At 42.5% G+C, this 23,696-nt stretch overlaps 1 protein-coding gene across 1 annotated transcript in view; it reads left to right on the top strand.

Moving 5' to 3' along the window:
• Positions 1 to 23,696, top strand: part of HUWE1 (HECT, UBA and WWE domain containing E3 ubiquitin protein ligase 1) — a 689,948-nt gene that overhangs the window by 584,238 nt on the left and 82,014 nt on the right. The window contains exons 57-59 of the mRNA XM_053695471.1: positions 9,122 to 9,278; positions 9,571 to 9,703; positions 9,818 to 10,020. Coding sequence (XP_053551446.1) covers positions 9,122 to 9,278; positions 9,571 to 9,703; positions 9,818 to 10,020 — 493 coding nt within the window. The remainder of the gene's footprint in view (positions 1 to 9,121; positions 9,279 to 9,570; positions 9,704 to 9,817; positions 10,021 to 23,696) is intronic.

A 23,696-nucleotide genomic window follows, 5' to 3' on the forward strand; every position in this document is an offset into this window, starting at 1 on the left:
GGGGACAAAACATTCTTTAGATATATCAGTGAAAGAAGAAAAAATAAGGTAGGAATAGTAAAATTGAAATCAGTTGATGGTAGAATAATAGAAGGAGATAAGCAGATTGCAGACTGTCTCAATGATTACTTCTGTTCTGTTTTCACTAAAGATTGTGAACATACAATGTCTACATTAAGGGATGCTATGCAAAATAGAAACAAGCTTAACAGTAATCTTTTTACAGAGGATGAGGTTTTGTTAGCATTATCAAAAATAAATGTTACAAAGGCAGTGGGTCCTGATAATATTCATCCAAGGGTTTTAAAAGAACTTCGTTCAGTGCTAACTGTCCCATTAACTGATCTGTTTAATCAGTCACTATTAACAGGAGCTGTCCCAGATGATTGGAGAATAGCAAATGTAATACCTCTTCATAAAAAGGGCAGTAGAGAAGAATCTGGCAACTACAGGCCAGTTAGTTTAACTTCAGTAGTAGGGAAATTAATGGAAAGCCTCTTAAAGGAAAGAATTATGACTTACATAAAGACAAACAATTTAGAGGACCAAAATCAGCATGGTTTTACTTCAGGGAGATCATGTCAGACTAATCTAATTGACTTCTTTGATTATGTAACAAAAGTATTAGACAAGGGAGGAGCAGTTGATGTAGCATATCTAGATTTCAGCAAAGCATTTGACACCGTCCCACACAATAAACTTATTCACAAACTATATCTCCTTGGTCTAGATTCAAAAATTGTGAACTGGGTGGAATGCTGGCTTAAGGACAGAAAACAAAGTGTCTTAGTAAATGGAGTTCATTCAGCAGAGGGGGCTGTTACTAGTGGTGTTCCTCAGGGGTCAGTTCTGGGGCCTGTTTTGTTTAACATATTTATCTGCGATATCAGCAAAGGGCTACAGGGGAAAGTATGTCTCTTTGCAGATGATACAAAAATTTGCAACAGAGTGGATGTTCCAGGGGGGGTAGACAAAATGAGAAGTGATATACAACAATTGGAGGATTGGACAAACGACTGGGATCTAAAGTTTAACACAGCAAAGTGTAAAATAATGCATTTAGGGAAGAAAAATCCAAATGTTAATTACAGACTCAATGACACTTTACTGACTGTTACAGACGAGGAACAGGACTTGGGAATTATTATTTCAGATGATTTAAAACTTAGTAAACAATGTAGTAAGGCAGCGAGTAAGGCTAGCAGAATGCTTGGATGTATTGGTAGAGGTATTTGCAGCAGAAATAGTAAGGTTCTTATGCCACTTTATAGATCATTAGTTAGGCCTCATCTTGAGTATTGTGTGCAGTTCTGGAGGCCATATCTTCAGAAGGATATTAACAAACTTGAATCTGTGCAAAGGAGGGCTACCAAAATGGTACATGGTCTAAAAAATAAAACTTACCAGGATAGGCTCAATGACCTAAATATGTATAGCTTAGAGGAGAGAAGGGAAAGAGGTGATATGATAGCAACTTTCAAGTACATTAAAGGGTTTAGTAAAACTGAGGCTGTGGGTATTTTACATAAAATGGAAAATTCAAGAACAAGGGGTCATGAGCTCAAGCTAAAGGGTAGTAGATTCAGGAGTAATTTGAGGAAGCACTTCTTTACAGAAAGAGTGATTGATTTATGGAATAAACTTCCTCAAGAGGTAGTAGCAACAAACACTGTGGGGGACTTTAAAAATGCATGGGACAAGCATAGGGCTATCCTACGAACTAGATAAGTTTATACTGTTAGGTAAGGTGGGGCAGACTTGCTGGGCCTATGGCTCTTATCTGCCGTCAATATCTATGTAAAGTGTGTTCAGTTTAAAATTTAAAGTGACAGTAACGGTTTTATTTTAAAACGTTTTTTGTACTTTGTTATCAAGTTTATGCCTGTTTAACATGTCTGAACTATCAGATAGACTATGTTCTGTATGTGAGGAAGCCAAGGTTCCTTCTCATTTAAATAGATGTGATGTATGTGACACAAAATTTAGAGAAAATGATGCCCAAGATGATTCCTCAAGTGAGGGGAGTAAGCATGGTACTGCATCATCCCCTCCTTCGTCTACGCCAGTCTTGCCCACACAGGAGGCCCCTAGTACATCTAGTGCGCCAATACTCCTTACTATGCAACAATTAACGGCTGTAATGGATAATTCTATCAAAAACATTTTAGCCAAAATGCCCACTTATCAGCGAAAGCGCGACTGCTCTGTTTTAGAAAATACTGAAGAGCATGAGGACGCTGATGATAATGGTTCTGAAATGCCCCTACACCAGTCTGAGGGGGCCAGGGAGGTTTTGTCTGAGGGAGAAATTTCAGATTCAGGGAAAATTTCTCAACAAGCTGAACCTGATGTGATTACATTCAAATTTAAATTGGAACATCTCCGCGCTCTGCTTAAGGAGGTGTTATCTACTCTGGATGATTGTGAGAATTTGGTCATTCCAGAGAAATTATGTAAGATGGACAAGTTCCTAGAGGTCCCGGGGCCCCCCGAAGCTTTTCCTATACCCAAGCGGGTGGCGGACATTGTAAACAAAGAATGGGAAAGGCCCGGCATACCTTTTGTCCCTCCCCCTATATTTAAGAAATTGTTTCCTATGGTCGACCCCAGAAAGGACTTATGGCAGACAGTCCCCAAGGTCGAGGGGGCGGTTTCTACTCTAAACAAACGCACTACTATCCCTATAGAAGATAGTTGTGCTTTCAAAGATCCTATGGATAAAAAATTAGAGGGTTTGCTTAAAAAGATGTTTGTTCAGCAAGGTTACCTTCTACAACCAATTTCATGCATTGTTCCTGTCACTACAGCAGCGTGTTTCTGGTTCGATGAACTAGAAAAGTCGCTCAATAAAGATTCTTCTTATGAGGAGATTATGGACAGAATTCATGCTCTCAAATTGGCTAACTCTTTTACTTTAGACGCCACTTTGCAATTGGCTAGATTAGCGGCGAAAAATTCAGGGTTTGCTATTGTGGCGCGCAGAGCGCTTTGGCTAAAATCTTGGTCAGCGGATGCGTCTTCCAAGAACAAATTGCTTAACATACCTTTCAAGGGGAAAAACGCTGTTTGGCCCTGACTTGAAAGAGATTATTTCTGATATCACTGGGGGTAAGGGCCACGCCCTTCCTCAGGATAGGTCTTTCAAGGCTAAAAATAAACCTAATTTTCGTCCCTTTCGCAGAAACGGACCAGCCCCAAGTGCTACATCCTCTAAGCAAGAGGGTAATACTTCTCAAACCAAGCCAGCCTGGAGGCCAATGCAAGGCTGGAACAAAGGTAAGCAGGCCAAGAAACCTGCCACTGCTACCAAGACAGCATGAGATGTTGGCCCCCGATCCGGGACCGGATCTGGTGGGGGGCAGACTTTCTCTCTTCGCTCAGGCTTGGGCAAGAGATGTTCTGGATCCTTGGGCTCCCAAGGTTATCTTCTGGAATTCAAGGAGCTTCCCCCAAGGGGGAGGTTCCACAGGTCTCAATTGTCTTCAGACCACATAAAAAGACAGGCATTCTTACATTGTGTAGAAGACCTGTTAAAAATGGGAGTGATTCATCCTGTTCCATTAGGAGAACAAGGGATGGGATTCTACTCCAATCTGTTCATAGTTCCCAAAAAAGAGGGAACATTCAGACCAATCTTAGATCTCAAGATCCTAAACAAGTTTCTCAAGGTTCCATCGTTCAAAATGGAAACCATTCGGACAATTCTTCCTTCCATCCAGGAAGGTCAATTCATGACCACGGTGGATTTAAAGGATGCGTATCTACATATTCCTATACACAAGGAACATCATCGGTTCCTAAGGTTCGCCTTTCTGGACAAGCATTACCAGTTTGTGGCACTTCCATTCGGATTAGCCACTGCTCCAAGAATTTTCACAAAGGTACTAGGGTCCCTTCTAGCTGTGCTACGACCAAGGGGCATTGCAGTAGTACCTTACTTGGACGACATACTGATTCAAGCGTCGTCCCTACCACAAGCAAAGGCTCATACGGACATTGTCCTGGCCTTTCTCAGATCTCACGGGTGGAAAGTGAACGTAGAAAAAAGTTCTCTATCTCCGTCAACAAGAGTTCCCTTCTTGGGAACAATAATAGACTCCTTAGAAATGAGGATTTTTCTGACAGAGGCCAGAAAATCAAAACTTCTAAGCTCTTGTCAAGTACTTCATTCTGTTCTTCTTCCTTCCATAGCGCAGTGCATGGAAGTAATAGGTTTGATGGTCGCGGCAATGGACATAGTTCCTTTTGCGCGAATTCATCTGAGACCATTACAACTGTGCATGCTCAGTCAGTGGAATGGGGATTATACAGACTTGTCTCCGACGATACAAGTAGATCAGAGGACCAGAGATTCACTCCGTTGGTGGCTGACCCTGGACAACCTGTCACAGGGGATGAGCTTCCGCAGACCAGAGTGGGTCATTGTCACGACCGACGCCAGTCTGGTAGGCTGGGGCGCGGTCTGGGAACCCCTGAAAGCTCAGGGTCTTTGGTCTCGGGAAAATCTCTTCTCCCGATAAACATTCTGGAACTGAGAGCGATATTCAATGCTCTCAAGGCTTGGCCTCAGCTAGCAAAGGCCAAATTCATACGGTTTCAATCAGACAACATGACGACTGTTGCGTATATCAACCATCAGGGGGGAACAAGGAGTTCCCTGGCGATGGAAGAAGTGACCAAAATCATTCAATGGGCGGAGACTCACTCCTGCCACTTGTCTGCAATCCACATCCCAGGAGTGGAAAATTGGGAAGCGGATTTTCTGAGTCATCAGACATTTCATCCGGGGGAGTGGGAACTCCATCCGGAAATCTTTGCCCAAATAACTCAATTGTGGGGCATTCCAGACATGGATCTGATGGCCTCTCGTCAGAACTTCAAGGTTCCTTGCTACTGGTCCAGATCCAGGGATCCCAAGGCGACTCTAGTAGATGCACTAGTAGCACCTTGGACCTTCAACCTAGCTTATGTATTCCCACCGTTTCCTCTCATTCCCAGGCTGGTAGCCAGGATCAATCAGGAGAGGGCATCGGTGATCTTGATAGCTCCTGCGTGGCCACGCAGGACTTGGTATGCAGACCTGGTGAATATGTCATCGGCTCCACCATGGAAGCTACCTTTGAGACAGGACCTTCTTGTTCAAGGTCCGTTCGAACATCCGAATCTGGTTTCACTCCAACTGACTGCTTGGAGATTGAACGCTTGATTTTATCAAAGCGAGGGTTCTCAGATTCTGTCATTGATACTCTTGTTCAGGCCAGAAAGCCTGTAACTAGAAAAATCTACCATAAAATATGGAAAAAATATATCTGTTGGTGTGAATCTAAAGGATTCCCATGGAACAAGATAAAAATTCCTAAGATTCTATCCTTTCTTCAAGAAGGTTTGGAGAAAGGATTATCTGCAAGTTCTTTGAAGGGACAGATTTCTGCTTTATCTGTTTTACTTCACAAAAAGCTGGCGGCTGTGCCAGATGTTCAAGCTTTTGTTCAGGCTCTGGTTAGAATCAAGCCTGTTTACAAACCTTTGACTCCTCCTTGGAGTCTCAATTTAGTTCTTTCAGTTCTTCAGGGGGTTCCGTTTGAACCCCTACATTCCGTTGATATCAAGTTATTATCTTGGAAAGTTTTGTTTTTGGTTGCAATTTCTTCTGCTAGAAGAGTTTCAGAGTTATCTGCTCTGCAGTGTTCTCCTCCTTATCTGGTGTTCCATGCAGATAAGGTGGTTTTGCGTACTAAACCTGGTTTTCTTCCGAAAGTTGTTTCTAACAAAAACATTAACCAGGAGATAGTTGTGCCTTCTTTGTGTCCGAATCCAGTTTCAAAGAAGGAACGTTTGCTGCACAATTTGGATGTAGTTCGTGCTCTAAAATTCTATTTAGAGGCTACAAAGGATTTCAGACAAACCTCTTCCTTGTTTGTTGTTTATTCTGGTAAAAGGAGAGGTCAAAAAGCAACTTCTACCTCTCTCTCTTTTTGGCTTAAAAGCATCATCAGATTGGCTTATGAGACTGCCGGACGGCAGCCTCCTGAAAGAATCACAGCTCATTCCACTAGGGCCGTGGCTTCCACATGGGCCTTCAAGAACGAGGCTTCTGTTGATCAGATATGTAAGGCAGCGACTTGGTCTTCACTGCACACTTTTACCAAATTTTACAAATTTGATACTTTTGCTTCTTCTGAGGCTATTTTTGGGAGAAAGGTTTTGCAAGCCGTGGTGCCTTCCATCTAGGTGACCTGATTTGCTCCCTCCCATCATCCGTGTCCTAAAGCTTTGGTATTGGTTCCCACAAGTAAGGATGACGCCGTGGACCGGACACACCTATGTTGGAGAAAACAGAATTTATGTTTACCTGATAAATTACTTTCTCCAACGGTGTGTCCGGTCCACGGCCCGCCCTGGTTTTTTAATCAGGTCTGATGATTTATTTTCTCTAAACTACAGTCACCACGGTATCATATGATTTCTCCTATGCAAATATTCCTCCTTTACGTCGGTCGAATGACTGGGAAAGGCGGAGCCTAGGAGGGATCATGTGACCAGCTTTGCTGGGCTCTTTGCCATTTCCTGTTGGGGAGGAGAATATCCCCACAAGTAAGGATGACGCCGTGGACCGGACACACCGTTGGAGAAAGTAATTTATCAGGTAAACATAAATTCTGTTTTTTTCCTTTTTGCTATTCTTCATCTGAGATTTAGAAGGTATTCTCGACTATGGATCCGAGTCCACTCTGACTCCTCTCAGAGAATAGTCCTCAACATCCTGTCAAGAGACCATTACTATCCTGATGGCTCTGTCAGGACCATATGTCTCAAGGTACTTGCCTTTTAAGACCATTTTGAGAGATTGTGTTTGGATGGTCAGCCTTTCGGATGGGGAGCTCTTTAAGGTCCTTTAAGTGGGATCCTGAACTTGGATGGAGTCCGTCCTACCTATAAATTTATTTTTAATTGGAATCAATTTTAATGCTCTTATAGTGTGGCTCATCTGAATTCAGTACGGTTTATCAGATTCCAAGCTCTTCAGTGGCTTATTTCTTCCTGCAGGGAGGAACAAGGAGTTACTTAGTGATGGAGGGGTTTCCCTTCAGGGGGTGGAGTCTCTCTTCTGTCTATTTCCTAATATTCTCCTGCCAGGTGTGGACGTTTGGGAAGCAGAGTACCTGAGCAGGTAGATTTTTCTCCAGGGGAGTGGTAATCATATCTCTCAGGTGTGGGGATTCCAGAGTTGGACTTGATGGTGTCTCGTCTAAACGCCAGATGTTGATCCAGGTCAAGGGATCCACACGTAGTTCTGGGGGGCGCTCTAGCGGTTCCATGGGTTTTCGGTTTGTTTTTCCGGTTCCTCAGTTTGCTCTTGTTTCTCTGGTAATAGTCTGTATCAAGCAGGAGCAGGTTTAGGTGTTTCTAAATTGCTCCAGCTTGGCCTTGCAGAATTTGGTTTGCGGAACTGGTGAAGATGATGTCCTCTTCCCCCGTGAAATTTCTGCTGCGGAAGGACCTTCTTCTTTAGGGTCTTTACATCCAAATCTAGTTTCTTTGAAGCTGATTGCTTGGATTTTGATCGTCTAGTCTTGTCTAGACAAGGTTTTTCTGAAAAGGGTTATGGACAACCTAATCCAGGTGCATAAGCCGGTTCCTCGTAAAATTTACCGTACGTTTTGGCGAACTTATCTTTTCTGGTACAAATCTCTGGGCTCTCCTTGATAAGTGAGTTTTACTGTATTTTGTCTCTTCTCCAGGAGGGTCAGTCAGTTCCCTATAAGGTCAGATTTCTGCTCTTTCTATTCTGCTTCACAAACGTTTAACTGACTCACCAGATGTTAGGTCTTTTGTCCAGGCTCTGGTCATCTCAGGCCTGTGTTTGATCCTGTTGCTCCGCCTAGGTGCTTTCTCCTTGTTCTTCAGGTTCTGCAGCAGCCTTTGTTTGAACCTATGCTTTCTTTTGATATTTTGTTGTTTTTGTAAGTTATTAGCTTTCCTTCTGCCCATAGAGTCTCTGAACTATCAGCTCTACAGTGTGATCCGCCTTATCTAATTTTACATATGGATAGGGCAGTTCTTCGTACCAATTTGAGATTCCTTTCTAAGGTAGTTTTTGGTCTGCTATATCAATCATTAAATTGTCGTTCCTTCTTTGTGCCCCAATCCTTTTTATAATGAACGTCTGTTATTCAATTTGGATGTAGTGAGTGTTCTAAAATCCTATCTCCAAACTACTAAGGATTTTTGTCAATTTGCTGTGTTTTTTTATAGTATTTGCTGGCAGACGTAAGGGTCTGAAGGCCACGTCAACTTCTGTTCCCTTTCGGTTGAGTTGAGGAGTGTCATTCAGTTGATTTAGGAGTAAGCTGGGCAACGGTCTCCTGAGAGGATTATGGCTCATTCAACTTGGGCTGTTTCTCCTTCCTGGGCCTTTTTAAAAATGATGCTTCAGGGGAGCAAACTTGCAAGGTGGACTCTTGGTCCCCGTGATATACATTTTCCAAATTTTTAGACTATCAATGTTTTTGCCTCAGCTGAGGCTTCCTTTGGGAGAAAGGTTCTTCAAGCGGTGGTGCCTTCAGTTTAGGTCCCGCCTGTCTTGTATTTACCTCCCTTTCCATTCTGTGTCCTCTAGCTTGGGTATTGGTTCCCGATAGTAATTAGAATGGATTTGTGGACTCTCCATGCCATTGGAAAGGAAATAAAATGTATGCTTTCCTGATAAATTCTTTTCTTTCCTGGCATGGAGAGTCCACGACCCGCCCTTGTCTAAATTCAAGACGGCTTATTTTTGTTTCTTCTAGACTTCAGGCACCTCTTTACCCTTTGTGGCCTCTTCTCTTTCCATATTCCTTTGACTGAATGACTGGGGGATTATGGAAAGTGGGACGGTGTTCTTTGCCTCCTCCTGATGGCCAGGAGTTGAATTCCCTCTAGTAATTAGAAAGGATTTGTGAACTCCATGCCAGGAAAGTAAATAATTTATCAGGTAAGCATAAAACTGTATTTTGTGCAAAATAATGTTCATAGAAAACATCTGCCATGAGTACTGTTAACCTGAGAGAGGATGATGAGACTGCTACGGTAGCTGCGTTTCTAATTCTCTATGATTTAACTGTTGGCCTATACTCTTTAGGTGCTGACATCACATTCATGTTCAGAGGAAGGCCTAGAGGATGCAGCCAATGTGCTATTACAGCTTTCCAGAGGGGACTCAGGGACACGTGACACAGTTTTAAAGTTGCTGCTTAGTGGCGCCCATCACTTGGGATATACTCTGTGCAAACAAATAGGTAAGGAGGCTGATGTTTTAGTGATGATGTTCTTCCACTCTGTACATTACATACAGAAGGACTTGACAAAATCCCAGAACCATGGCTCCTAAAAGTTACTTCTGACTTTTTTTTTTTATTGCTTTGCATAACTTGCAGTCTATCTAAATTCTTCCATAGCTCCTAAGAAAAGTGTGTTTTAGTCTCAATATTCTGTCTGGCACCAGGGTGTCACAAATACTTGTCCGGTAGTGCAGTGCTGGGTATTTGCAGTGTACCAGAAATAATTGATGTTATACAAACTGGCTTTCAGGAACCCTTTTGGCAGAGCTTCGTGAGTATAATCTGGAACAGCAAAGGCGATCTCAGTGCGAGATCCTCTCGCCTGATGGTTTCCCGGAGGAACAGCCTCACAACACCAAGCCCAAGGGTAAAATGCAGAGCAGGTGAGATTGTGATCTTGTATATCAGAAATGTACTTTTACTGGTTTATCATGGCTTGCAGAGCAGAATTCAATCTAAAATGTCAGGTCTCTTTCTAACCCGTCTCTGCGGTCTAGGTTCGATATTGCAGAGAGTGTGGTAATCGTCGCATCTCAGAAGCGCCCCCTTGGAGGGAGGGAGTTGCAGCTGCCATCCATGTCGATGCTCACCTCTAAAACCTCAACACAAAAGTTTTTCCTGCGAGTACTGCAAGTGATCATCCAGCTGCGAGACGATACCCGCAGAGCCAACAAGAAGGCCAAGCAGACAAGTAGACTAGGTGGGAACTAACTGGATTGTCTCATTTGGTGCATGATGTTGTGTGCAAGAAACTAAAGCTCATCTCTGTAGTAGGCACTAGTTCTGCCCTGCTGTGTGCAAGTCTTAAAGATATAGTTGTTTTCTCTTTCATTATCCATCGACGCACATGTAGTGATGCTGAACTAAACATTTGTAAAGCAAAACAACTCTTGCAGAAGAATATAAACTGATATAGTCCCTCTACAAACCCCCCTCACCCTTTGACCATCAGTTATTTAAAAAGGATTGTTTTCTTGGAGCGCTGCTCTTTCATACATTCATGTGACAACTATAAAGATAGTTCTTCCCCATCTGGCTTTCACCTTTACCATATTTAAAAGATATAGCCAACTCCATCCATCACTTGTCTTTGCATAATAGTATAAAGTTTGTTTCACAGTTTTTATCTGTTAAAGCTAGTTATGAAAAGTCTTCAGTGTGCTTTGTCGGAGAATTTGAAAAGCTACAGTTTTCAAATCTAAATTACATGAAAAGGGAACAAAATAAAGTGGATTACAAAGGGATGTTTTTTTTTTTATATACCTCTCTTATACAGCGGGTTAGGGCCCGGAGCCAAACACTGAAGTGAAAACTGTCTTAAAGTGAAACAAGGCGATTTTACCTTTTCTTACTTGCCAGTGTGTGTTGAAAACATGTTTGAACTAACATATTACTGTAGGTGTGCATCAGGGCTAAGTTTAGCTTATTAACACTAGTACAGTATTCAATAAAAAATGTATAGTACCTGTAAAATAGTGACAATTACTGTAGTAAAATTTGCCAGACTACAACACAGACTCAGTGTATGGCAATGCTGTAAACAGATGGAACTAAGCATGACAAGATGGTGCCAGTCGCCTTTCTCACGATGAGTTCAGTACTGTTTCAAAATCCATATTAGCGCTGTATTAGTGAATCGCTGTAAAGCGAGGTTTACCTGTATTAAATTTTCAAGGTGTTTACTGAACCTTTAACACCTAGACTTGAAATTAAGTTCTGTTAATTCACTTTGAATACCCATACTTATCAGCCGCAGTCCCATACTTATCAGCCGCAGTCCCATACTTATCAGCCGCAGTCCTATACTGTCTTCCAGTACAGTTGGGCTACGGAGCTGAAAGCTTCATCAAGTCTATTCAGAATATTCCATTTTAACCTTTTCTTTGTGTAAAATACTTCTTTAAAAGAATATGAAACCCAAAATCAATATTTTATGATTGAGATGGAGCATACATTTCATATGCAGTTTTTATTTTACCTTTTTAGAGGGAATTCTCCACTCTTTGGTTAATCGTTCTCTTTTAAGAGGACTTCTAACAGAAATGTTGGATGGATTGCTTATGAAATAGGTCATTATAGATCACTGGTTTTCCAACTGGCCAGATTTCCAGGATTACCTAGGATAAGAGCAGGTAAAATAACCATGTTTACAAATCAGCTGATTATTTCACCTGTTCTCAAGGTCAGATATCCTCAAAATGTGGCCTTTTAGGGAGGCCTGAGGACAGGCTTGGAAACCAGTGTTATATATGGAAGCTAACCACTAAATGGGCAAATTCTTATTCATAGAGGCTACTTAAAGGGACACTCAAGTCAAAATAAACTTTTATGTATCATAAAGAACATGCATTATTTAGACCCTTTCCAGTTTACTTCCGTTATCAAATTTTGCTCTGTCTTTTTGTATGCACACTTTCTGGGGAACAAGATCCTACTAAGCATGTGCACAAGCTCACAGTGTATACGTATACTAGTCTGTCGCATGATACAGGGAGACGGAAAATAAGAGAAAAAATAAATTTGGCAGAAAGAATCTGCTTATTTGAAATTCAGAGTAAGTTCTATTGCATTGTCTTTTTATTATGCACCTGTTTATTATGTAATTCTACTGCATTGAGTGGTCCTTTAAAATTATTTTTTTGTACGTTGGCTAGTTTTCTTTTCTCCATGCCCTCAGCCCAAATTCCTTCAGCCTTCCCTTTAACCCTCATCTGTCTTATTTCTTTTTTTTCTCCTCCATTATTGCAGTATTTTTCTACAGCAGAGGGCATTAGTAAGCTTTGATCCTGACTAGGCAAGATTTAGACCTCTTTCATAATCTTATGAAGAGCTTTGTCATACGATTTTCCGACCAGTTTAGATGTCAGAGGTTTTCTTTCCTAAGACATGGAGAGTCCACAACGTCATTCCAATTACTAGTGGAATATTCTCTCCTGGCCAGCAGAAAGAGGCAAAGAGCACCCCAGCAGAGCTGTTAGGTTTCACTTCCCTTACCCATAACCCCCAGTCATTCTCTTTGCCTCTGTCAATGGAGGATGTCTGAAGATTTTTATTCCTTTGATGGGTACTTTTACCTGCAAGCAAGGATTAGGGTTTAGCTGTGTCCACGTCAATCTCTTGAGTAAGAGTAGTTGTGGCTTTTAAGCAGTTAGAAAATAGTGAGGTTTTTTTTAAATAGTTTTGCTTTGTTTTCTAACAAGTTAAGGTGTTTTTAACTTGCTACCTGTGAGACTTTGGCCAGTGACCGTTAGCGCACATTTTCCAGCCGACTCACTAAACTAACGGTCACTGGCCAAAGTCTCTCACAGGTAGCAAGTTAAAAACACCTTAACTTGTCCCAAAACAACCCTTTACTAAAAATAAAATGATACCCTTCAGCCTGAGGAACCATACCATCACACAAGGCAAAAGTTAACCCTCACATACAAGGTGCCTTTACACTGCCCAAATACATCCTTAACCAAGGATTGAATATGTCCCACTAAATTATGCAGAAATAAAGTCCTGAAAGTGCAAGTCCCCAGTACCTAGAAGACAAAAGCACTTACTTGCATATTCAGCTGTCAGGCAAGAAGACAGCATACAAAGCGTGAAATGACACATACTCCTATCAGAGACCTGTGGCCAAAGTCTCACAGGTAGCAAGTTAAAAACACCTTAACTTGTTAGAAAACAAAGCAAAACTATTTAAAAAAAAACTCACTATTTTCTAACTGCTTAAAAGTTACTAAACTAACGGATCTGGCTAAGTTTCCAACGGCAGCAAGTTTCCCTCACAAATAAAAAATATATGCCCTTCAGCGTAAGGAAACCGTCCCATCACACATAAGGGAAGTCACCAAAGTCTCCCCTCACATACAAACGTGCATGCACTCTGCCCAAATAAACCCTTAACCAAGGATTAATATGTCCCAATAAAAAATGCAGTCTCTTGTTTTTTGACTTTTTAAAACAAAAATATTGCATATTCAGCTGTCAGGCAAGAAGACAGCATACAAAGCGTGAAATGACACATACTCCTATCAGAGACCTGTAGAAAAAGAAAGAAGAGAGTAACAAACTCTGGCTTTCTATACCAAGGGCAGCAATAGGTTAGAAAAAAAACAAACAAGGACCACCTCACCACTTTCTGCTTAAAAGCCACCACTACTTTTACTCAAGAGATTGTTGTGGACACGGCTAAACCCAAATCCTTGCTTGCAGGCAAAAGTGCCCAAAAAAGGAATAAATATCTTCAGACACCAACTTTACATCCTCCATTGACAGAGGGAAAGAGAATTGACTGGTGGTTATGGGTAAGGGAAGTTACACTTAACAGCTCTGCTGGTGCTCTTTGCCTCCTCCTGCTGGCCAGGAGTAAAATCCCACTAGTAATTGGAATGACGTTGTGGATTCTCCATGTCTTAGGAAAGAAATAACACCTCACCTCAGTCAGACTGAGGTGCCCTACTGTCACCAGCAGAAATAAGGGAAAAGCTCCTTTGAATTCACCCACAGCCGAGAAAGAACTTGTAGAGAATGACAGCGCTCTGCGAACAAGCGGAAGAGCGGGCTATCACGTGAACGGTTCACAAAAAACAAACACTGTGAATTAAAGGGACACTGTACCCAAATTTTTTCTTTTGTTATTCAGATAGAGCATGACATGTTAAGCAACTTTCTAATTTACTCCTATTATCAAATTTTCTTCATTCTCTTGGTATCTTTATTTAAAAGGCAAGAAAGTTTAGATGCCGGCCCATTTTTGGTAATCAACCTGGGTTGTTCTTGCCTATTGGTTGATAAACTCATCCACCAATAAAAAAGTGCTGTCCAGAGTTCTGAATACAAAAATGTCGTCTTTTTAAAATAAAGATAGCAAGAGAACGAAGAAAAATTGATAATAGGAATAAATTAGAAAGTGGCTTAAAATTGCATGCTCTATCTGAATCATGAAATAAAAAATTTGGGTTCAGTGTCCCTTTAACAGAGAGCGCACATTTTCCAGCCGACTCACTAAACTTTCTGTTACTTCACAGTGTTTGTTTTTTGTGTACCGTTCACGTGACAGCCCGCTCTTCCGCTTGTTCACAGAGCGGTGTCATTCTCTACAAGTTCTTTCTTGGCTGTGGGTGAATTCAAAGGAGCTTTTCCCTTATTTCTGCTGGTGACAGTAGGGCACCTCAGTCTTACTGAGGTGAGGTGTTATTTCTTTCCTAAGACATGGAGAATCCACAACGTCATTCCAATTACTAGTGGGATTTTACTCCTGGCCAGCAGGAGGAGGCAAAGAGCACCAGCAGAGCTGTTAAGTGTAACTTCCCTTACCCATAACCGCCAGTCATTCTCTTTCCCTCTGTCAATGGAGGATGTAAAGTTGGTGTCTGAAGATATTTATTCCTTTTTTGGGCACTTTTGCCTGCAAGCAAGGATTTGGGTTTAGCCGTGTCCACAACAATCTCTTGAGTAAAAGTAGTGGTGGCTTTTAAGCAGAAAGTGGTGAGGTGGTCCTTGTTTGTTTTTTTTTCTAACCTATTGCTTCCCTTGGTATAGAAAGCCAGAGTTGGTTACTCTGTTCTTTCTTTTTCTACAGGTCTCTAATAGGAATATGTGTCCGTTCACACCTTGTGAGCTGTCTTCCTCCCGACAGCGGAATATGCAGGTAAGTGCTTTTTGTCTTTTAGATACTGGAGACTTGCACTTTTCAGGTTTTGTTTTAAAAAGTCAAAAAACAAGAGACTGCATTTTTTATTGGGACATATTAATCCTTGGTTAAGGGTTTATTTGGGCAGAGTGCATGCACGTTTGTATGTGAGGGGAGACTTTGGTGACTTCCCTTATGTGTGATGGGACGGTTTCCTTACGCTGAAGGGCATATATTTTTTATTTGTGAGGGAAACTTGCTGCCGTTGGAAACTTAGCCAGATCCGTTAGTTTAGTAAGGCTGAGACACGTTTGCGCACTTTCTGTTAGTGGACAGTTTCTTTGTGTGCCTGTCACGTGACAACCCGCTCTTCCGCTTGTACGCTGAAGCAGAGCGGTGTCATTCTCTACAAGCTATCGACTGTGACGGCTGTTGGAGCTTTTCCCTTATTTGGGCTACTAACGGTGATAGTAAGGCACCTCAGTCTGACTGAGGTGTTGAGGTATTACATTTTTGGGGGCATATTAACGCTTTGTAGTATCCCAGTTTTCCTAAAAAATGCAGTTACTGTGCTTTGAAGAAGTTCAGTTTCTTTTTAAAGTGACGGTGAACTTTTTATGTTGTGTTTCTTTGGTTTTTTTTATCTTAGCTATGGACACTGAACAGGAGTCTATTTCATTTGATACATTTTTATTATGTTTAGAGGCCCAAATTGTTTTACCTATGCAATTGTGTTCCTCATGTTTAGCGAAGATACATTTCTCTCTTCTGAGCCTATTGTCTCTCAGGATAATGCTGTTCAGGATATGCCACAGCTTTCTCCTCAAACGTCCCAAGCCTCAATGGCATCACATACAGTGCCCTGCGGTTCCTCTCAACCTCCTGTAGGAGTATATTTGCTAATTGATTTTGCTGCACAGATATCTTCTGCGGTATCTGCATCTTTATCTGCTTTTCCCATGATGGGGAAGCGCAAGAGGAAATCTAAACATTTTTCTGATAAGGTGTCTGTCCCATCTGCTGCGAAAAAAAAAAAAAAAGTCTGAGGAGGATACCTCGGTAGCTTCTGAGGGTGAAATCTCAGACTTGGACAGTATAAATCCTTTGACTGATTCTGAAGAAGTAAACTTCAGATTTAAGCTTGAACACCTTCGGTTACTTTTAAAGGAGGTATTGGCTACTTTGGACGACTCCGATTCTTCTGTTGATGTCAACCCTAAGAAATCTAGTAAGCTTAATAAATTACTATGATGTTCCTTCCTCTGTTGGAAGGGTTTCCTCTTCCAGACCGTGTGTTGGAGATCATTACACAGGAGTGGGAAAAGCCAAGGATTCATTTTTCCCCGTCTCCTGTCTTCAGAAAGATGTTTCCTGTTGCTGACTCCATTCGAGACTCATGGCGCACGGTTCCTAAGGTAGAAGGGGCTATTTCTACGCTGACCAATAGAACCACAGTTCCTATAAAGGATAGCTGTTCTTTAAGGATCCCATGGAAAAAAAGCTGGAGGCTTATTTAAAGAAAATGTATGTTCATCAGGGTCTTCAATGACAACCTGCAGTTTGTATTGCTACGGTAACAAGTGCAGCATCTTATTGGTGTGATGCTTTGTCCGAGTTGATTTTAGAGGAGACTCCGCTAGAGGAGATCCAAGATAGGATCAAGTCTCTCAAACTGGCCAATTCCTTTATGATGCCAACATGCAAGTAATTAGACTGGGAGCCAAGATGTCTGGCTTCACTGTTCTAGCCCGCAGGGCTTTGTGGCTGAAATCTTGGTCGGCTGATGTTGCTTCCAATTCCAAGCTCCCGTCGCTACCTTACAAGGGTAAGACCCTGTTTGGTCCTGGTCTGCCAGAGATAATTTCTGAAATCACGGGTGGGAAGAATAGGCCTAAGGGGCGCCAAAATTCTAATTTTTGTTCCTTTCGTAACTTCAAAGGTCAAGTTTTCCTCCTCCTCTTCCAAGCCGGAGCAGTCAAAGTCCTCTTGGAGATCCAATCAGACTTGGAATAAGGGGAAGCAATCGAAGAAACCTTCATCTGAGACTAAGTTAGCATGAAGGGTCTGCCCCCGGTCCGGGATTGGATCAAGTGGGGGGCAGACTTTCCTTATTTCGTCAAGCGTGGATATGCGATGCCCCAGACCCTTGGGTTGTAGACATAGTATCTCACGGTTACAAAATAGAATTCAAGACTTCCTCCCAGGGGCAGATTTCTCCTCAAGATTATCTGCAGATCAGGTAAAAATGGGCATTCTTAAGCTGTGTTCAGGACCTTTCCTCCCTGAGAGTGATTGTTCCAGTCCCAGTCCCAGTAAGGAAACAGCGTCTAGGATTCTATTAAAATCTGTTTGTGTTTCCCAAAAAAGAGGGAACTTTTCAACCCATTTTAGAACTAAAATGGCTCAACAAATTTCTCAGAATACCGTCCTTCAAAATATACCATTCGTTCCATTCTTCCTTTTGTCCAAGAGTGTCAGTTCATGACCACCATAGACCTGAAGGACGCGTATCTTCATGTTCCCATTCTCAGGGATCATGACAAGTTCCTTAGATTCACTTTTCTAGACAAGCACTTTCAATTTGTTGCTCTTCCGTTTGGCTTTGCCTCAGCTCCTATAATTTTCACAAAGGTTCTGGGGGCTCTCTTGGCGGTTGTCAGATCTCAGAGAATTGCGGTAACGTCTTACCTGGACGACATATTGGTTCAGGCGCCATCTTTTTAAATAGCAAACTCTCATACAGAGATCTTGTTGTCTTTTCTACGTTCCCACGGTTGGAAACTGAATCTGGAGAAGAGTTCCCTTGTTCCAACTACAAGGGTATGTTTCTTAAGGACCATCATAGAGTCCTATCCACATTCCAGGAGTTGACAACTGGGAGGTGGATTTTCTGAGCTGACAGACCTTTCATCCCGGGGAGTGGGCTCTCCACCCGGAGGTGTTCTCCAAGTTAACCCTCAAGTGGGGGGTGCTGGAGTTGGATCTGATGGCGTCTAGTCAGAACGCCACGCTTCCAAGGTAAGGTTCAAGGTCAAGAGATCCTCAGGCTGCCCTGATATCTGCTCTGGCGGTTCCTTGGGATTTTCGTCTAGCATACCCGTTTCCTCCTTTTGCTCTTCTTCCATGGGTCATTGTTCGTATCAAGCAGCAGAGAGCGTCTGTAATTCTAATAGCTCCTGCATGGTCTCGCAGGATCTCGTTTTCAGACCTGGTGAAGATGTCATCTCTTCCACTTTGGAGGTTGCCTCTGAGGAAGGACCTTCTAACTCGTGGTCCATTCCTCCATCCAAATCTCGTTTCTCTTAAGCTGACTGCTTGTTGATTGAACGCTTAGTTTTGGCTGAGCGTAGATTTTCTGAGTAAGTCATTGACACTATGCTTCAGGCTCGCAAACCAGTTACTCGTAAGATTTCCCATAAGGTATGGAGTAAATACCTATTGGTGTGAATCAAAGGGCGTCTCTTGGAGTAGGGTCAGGATTAATTGAATTTTGTCTTTTCTCCAGGAAGGTCTAGAGAAGGGGTTGTCGGTCAGTTCTCTGAAGGGTCAGATTTCTGCACCGTCTATTCTTTTATACAGACGTCTGGCGGATGTGCCAGATGTTCAACATTTTTACAACATGTTCAACATTTTTGTCAAGCCCTGGTCAGAATCAGGCCCGCTTTTAAATCTGTTGCTCCTCCTTGGAGCTTGAACCTTGTTCTTAAAGTTTTGCAGCAGGCTCTGTTTGAGCCAATGCATTCTGTAGATTTTAAGTTATCTTGGAAAGTTTTGTTCCTTATTGCTATTTTCTCTGCTCGCAGAGTTTCTGAACTCTCGGCTTTACAGTGCGATTCCCCTTACCTTGTTTTTCATGCGGATAAGGCAGTCCTTCGTACTAACATTAATCAGGAAATTGTTGTTCCTTCTCCCCTTCGTCCTAATCCTCCTTCTCTTAAGGAATGTCTTTTGCATAACTTGGATGTTGTGCACGCTCTAAAATTTTACCTACAGGTTACTAAAGATTTTCGTCAGTCTTCTGCCCCGTTTGTTTCTCTGGAAAGCGGAAGGGTCAAAAAGCCGCTTCTACTTCTCTTTCCCTCTGGTTTTAGAAGTATAATTTGTTTTGCTTATGAGACTGCTGGACAGCAGCCTCCTGAGAGAATTACGTCTCATTCTACTAGGGCTGTCTCTTCATCTTGGGCTTTCAAAAATGAAGCTTCTGTGGAACAGATTTGCAAGGCTGCAACTTGGTCCTCTCTGCATACATTTTCCAAATTTGATACTTTTGCTTCGGCTGAGGCCTTTTTTGGGAGAAAGGTTCTTCAAGCGGTGGTGCCTTCTGTTTAGGTCCGCCTGTCTTGTTCTCCCTCCCTGTTCATTCCGTGTCCTCTAGCTTGTGTATTGGTTCCCACTAGTAATTGGAATGACGTTGTGGACTCCATGTTTTAGGAAAGAAAACAAAATGTATGCTTACCTGATTTCTTTCTTTTGGGACATGGAGAGTCCACGACCCCACTCTTAATTAAGACAGTATTTTTTGTTAAACCTTAGGCACCTCTACACTTTTGTGTTATCTTTCTTCTGTTATGTGTGATCAGTCCACGGGTCATCATTACTTCTGGGATATTATCTGCTCCCCTACAGGAAGTGCAAGAGGATTCACCCAGCAGAGTTGCTATATAGCTCCTCCCCTCTACGTCACCTCCAGTCATTCTCTTGCACCCAAAGACTAGATAGGAGGTGTGAGAGGACTATGGTGATTATACTTAGTTTTTAGAACTTCAATCAAAAGTTTGTTATTTTACAATAGCACCGGAGCGTGTTATTACCTCTCTGGCAGAGTTTGAAGAAGAATCTACCAGAGTTTTTCTTATGATTTTAACCGGAGTAGTTAAGATCATATTGCTGTTTCTCGGCCATCTGAGGGAGGTAAAAACTTCAGATCAGGGGACAGCGGGCAGTTGAATCTGCATTGAGGTATGTAGCAGTTTTTATTTTCTGAATGGAATTGATGAAAAAATCCTGCCATACCGTTATAATGAACATGTATGTATACTCTACACTTTAGTATTCTGGGGATGGTATTTCACCGGAATTACTCTGTAAAAGTACATTAAACCTTTTATTAGGTATTTTCATGTTAAACGTTTTTGCTGGAATGTAGAATCGTTTGCATTAATGAGGTACTGAGTGAATAAGTATTTGGGCATTATTTTTCCACTTGGCAGTTTGCTTGTGTTAATTATGACAGTTTCGTTTCTCTCTCACTGCTGTGTGTGAGAGGGAGGGGCCGTTTTTGGCGCTCTTTGCTACGCATCAAAAATTTCCAGTCAGTTTTTCTGCATGATCCGGTTCATCTCTAACAGAACTCAGGGGTCTTCAAACTTCTTTGAAGGGAGGTAGATTCTCTCAGCAGAGCTGTGAGACTTATATAGTGACTGTGATTTAAAACGTTGCTCTGTAATTTTTATGTTTAAAATTTAATTAGTGTTATTTTACTAATGGGAACAAACCTTTGCTAAAAAGTTGTGTTGTTTGTTAAGAGTGATGCTATAACTGTTTTTCAGTTCATTATTTCAACTGTCATTTAATCGTTTAGTGCTTCTTGAGGCACAGTACGTTTTTATTAAATAAAATTGTAACCGAGTTGCATGTTTATTGCTAGTGTGTTAAACATGTCTGATTCAGAGGAAGATACCTGTGTCATTTGTTCCAATGCCAAGGTGGAGCCCAATAGAAATTTATGTACTAACTGTATTGATGCTACCTTAAATAAAAGCCAATCTGTACAAATTGAACAAATTTCACCAAACAGCGAGGGGAGAGTTATGCCGACTAACTCGCCTCACGTGTCAGTACCTGCATCTCCCGCCCGGGAGGTGCGTGATATTATGGCGCCTAGTACATCTGGGCAGCCATTACAGATAACATTACAAGATATGGCTACTGTTATGACTGAAGTTTTGGCTAAATTACCAGAACTAAGAGGCAAGCGTGATCACTCTGGGGTGAGAACAGAGTGCGCTGATAATTCTAGGGCCATGTCTGATACTGCGTCACAGCTTGCAGAGCATGAGGACGGAGAGCTTCATTCTGTAGGTGACGGTTCTGATCCAAACAGATTGGATTCAGATATTTCAAATTTTAAATTTAAATTGGAAAACCTCCGTGTATTACTAGGGGAGGTCTTAGCAGCTCTCAACGATTGTAACGCTGTTGCAATACCAGAGAAAATGTGTAGGTTGGATAAATACTTTGCGGTACCGGCGAGTACTGACGTTTTTCCTATACCTAAGAGATTAACTGAAATTGTTACTAAGGAGTGGGATAGACCCGGTGTGCCGTTCTCACCCCCTCCAATATTTAGAAAGATGTTTCCAATAGACGCCACCACACGGGACTTATGGCAAACGGTCCCTAAGGTGGAGGGAGCAGTTTCTACTTTAGCTAAGCGTACCACTATCCCGGTGGAGGATAGCTGTGCTTTTTCAGATCCTATGGATAAAAAATTAGAGGGTTACCTTAAGAAAATGTTTGTTCAACAAGGTTTTATATTACAACCCCTTGCATGCATCGCGCCGATCACGGCTGCGGCAGCATTTTGGATTGAGTCTCTGGAAGAGAACCTTAGTTCAGCTACGCTGGACGACATTACGGACAGGCTTAGAGTCCTTAAACTAGCTAATTCATTCATTTCGGAGGCCGTAGTACATTTAACCAAACTTACGGCTAAGAATTCAGGATTCGCCATTCAGGCACGCAGGGCGCTGTGGCTAAAATCCTGGTCGGCTGATGTAACTTCTAAGTCCAAATTACTTAATATACCTTTCAAGGGGCAAACTTTATTTGGGCCCGGTTTGAAAGAAATTATTGCTGACATTACAGGAGGTAAGGGCCACGCTCTACCTCAAGACAAAGCCAAAGCTAAGGCTAGACAGTCTAATTTTCGTCCCTTTCGGAATTTCAAAGCAGGAGCAGCGCCAACTTCCACTGCACCAAAACAGGGAGGAGCTGTTGCTCGTTACAGACAAGGCTGGAAGCCTAACCAGTCCTGGAACAAGGGCAAGCAGGCCAGTAAACCTGCTGCTGCCCCAAAGACAGCATGAACCGAGGGCCCCCGATCCGGGACCGGATCTAGTGGGGGGCAGACTCTCTCTCTTCGCCCAGGCTTGGGCAAGAGATGTCCAGGATCCCTGGGCGCTAGAGATCATATCTCAGGGATACCTTCTAGACTTCAAATTCTCTCCCCCAAGAGGGAGATTTCATCTGTCAAGGTTGTCAACAAACCAAATAAAGAAGGACGCGTTTCTACGCTGTGTACAAGATCTATTATTAATGGGAGTGATCCATCCGGTTCCGCGGTCGGAACAAGGACAAGGGTTTTACTCAAACCTGTTTGTGGTTCCCAAAAAAGAGGGAACTTTCAGGCCAATCTTGGATTTAAAGATCCTAAACAAATTCCTAAGAGTTCCATCGTTCAAAATGGAAACTATTCGGACAATCTTACCCATGATCCAAGAGGGTCAGTACATGACCACAGTGGATTTAAAGGATGCTTACCTTCACATACCGATTCACAAAGATCATTACCGGTATCTAAGGTTTGCCTTCTTAAACAGGCATTACCAGTTTGTAGCCCTTCCATTCGGATTGGCTACGGCTCCAAGAATCTTTACAAAGGTTCTGGGTGCCCTTCTGGCGGTACTAAGACCGCGAGGAATTTCGGTAGCTCCGTACCTAGACGACATTCTGATACAAGCTTCAAGCTTTCAAACTGCCAAGTCTCATACAGAGTTAGTTCTGGCATTTCTAAGGTCGCATGGATGGAAAGTGAACGAAAAGAAGAGTTCTCTCTTTCCTCTCACAAGAGTTCCATTCTTGGGGACTCTTATAGATTCTGTAGAAATGAAGATTTATCTGACAGAAGACAGATTAACAAAGCTTCTAAATGCATGCCGTGTCCTTCATTCCATTCAACTCCCGTCAGTAGCTCAATGCATGGAGGTGATCGGCTTAATGGTAGCAGCAATGGACATAGTTCCCTTTGCACGCCTACATCTCAGACCGCTGCAATTGTGCATGCTGAGTCAGTGGAATGGGGATTACTCAGATTTGTCCCCCACTCTGAATCTGGATCAAGAGACCAGAAACTCTCTTCTATGGTGGCTTTCTCGGCCACATCTGTCCAGGGGGATGCCGTTCAGCAGGCCGGACTGGACAATTGTAACAACAGACGCCAGCCTTCTAGGTTGGGGCGCTGTCTGGAATTCTCTGAAGGCTCAGGGACAATGGAGTCAGGAGGAAAGTCTCCTGCCAATAAACATTCTGGAATTGAGAGCAGTTCTCAATGCCCTTCTAGCTTGGCCCCAGTTAAAGACTCGGGGGTTCATCAGGTTTCAGTCGGACAACATCACGACTGTAGCTTACATCAACCATCAAGGAGGGACAAGAAGCTCCCTAGCAATGATAGAAGTATCAAAGATAATTCGCTGGGCAGAGTCTCACTCTTGCCACCTGTCAGCAATCCACATCCCGGGAGTGGAGAACTGGGAGGCGGATTTCTTGAGTCGCCAGACTCTTCATCCGGGGGAGTGGGAACTTCATCCGGAGGTCTTTGCCCAAATACTTCAACGTTGGGGCAAACCAGAGATAGATCTCATGGCGTCTCGCCAGAACGCCAAACTTCCTCGCTACGGATCCAGATCCAGGGATCCGGGAGCGGTTCTGATAGATGCTTTGACAGCACCTTGGAACTTCAGGATGGCTTATGT

This window comes from Bombina bombina, chromosome 12 (assembly GCF_027579735.1).
Source record: "Bombina bombina isolate aBomBom1 chromosome 12, aBomBom1.pri, whole genome shotgun sequence".
Classification (NCBI taxonomy): domain Eukaryota; kingdom Metazoa; phylum Chordata; class Amphibia; order Anura; family Bombinatoridae; genus Bombina; species Bombina bombina.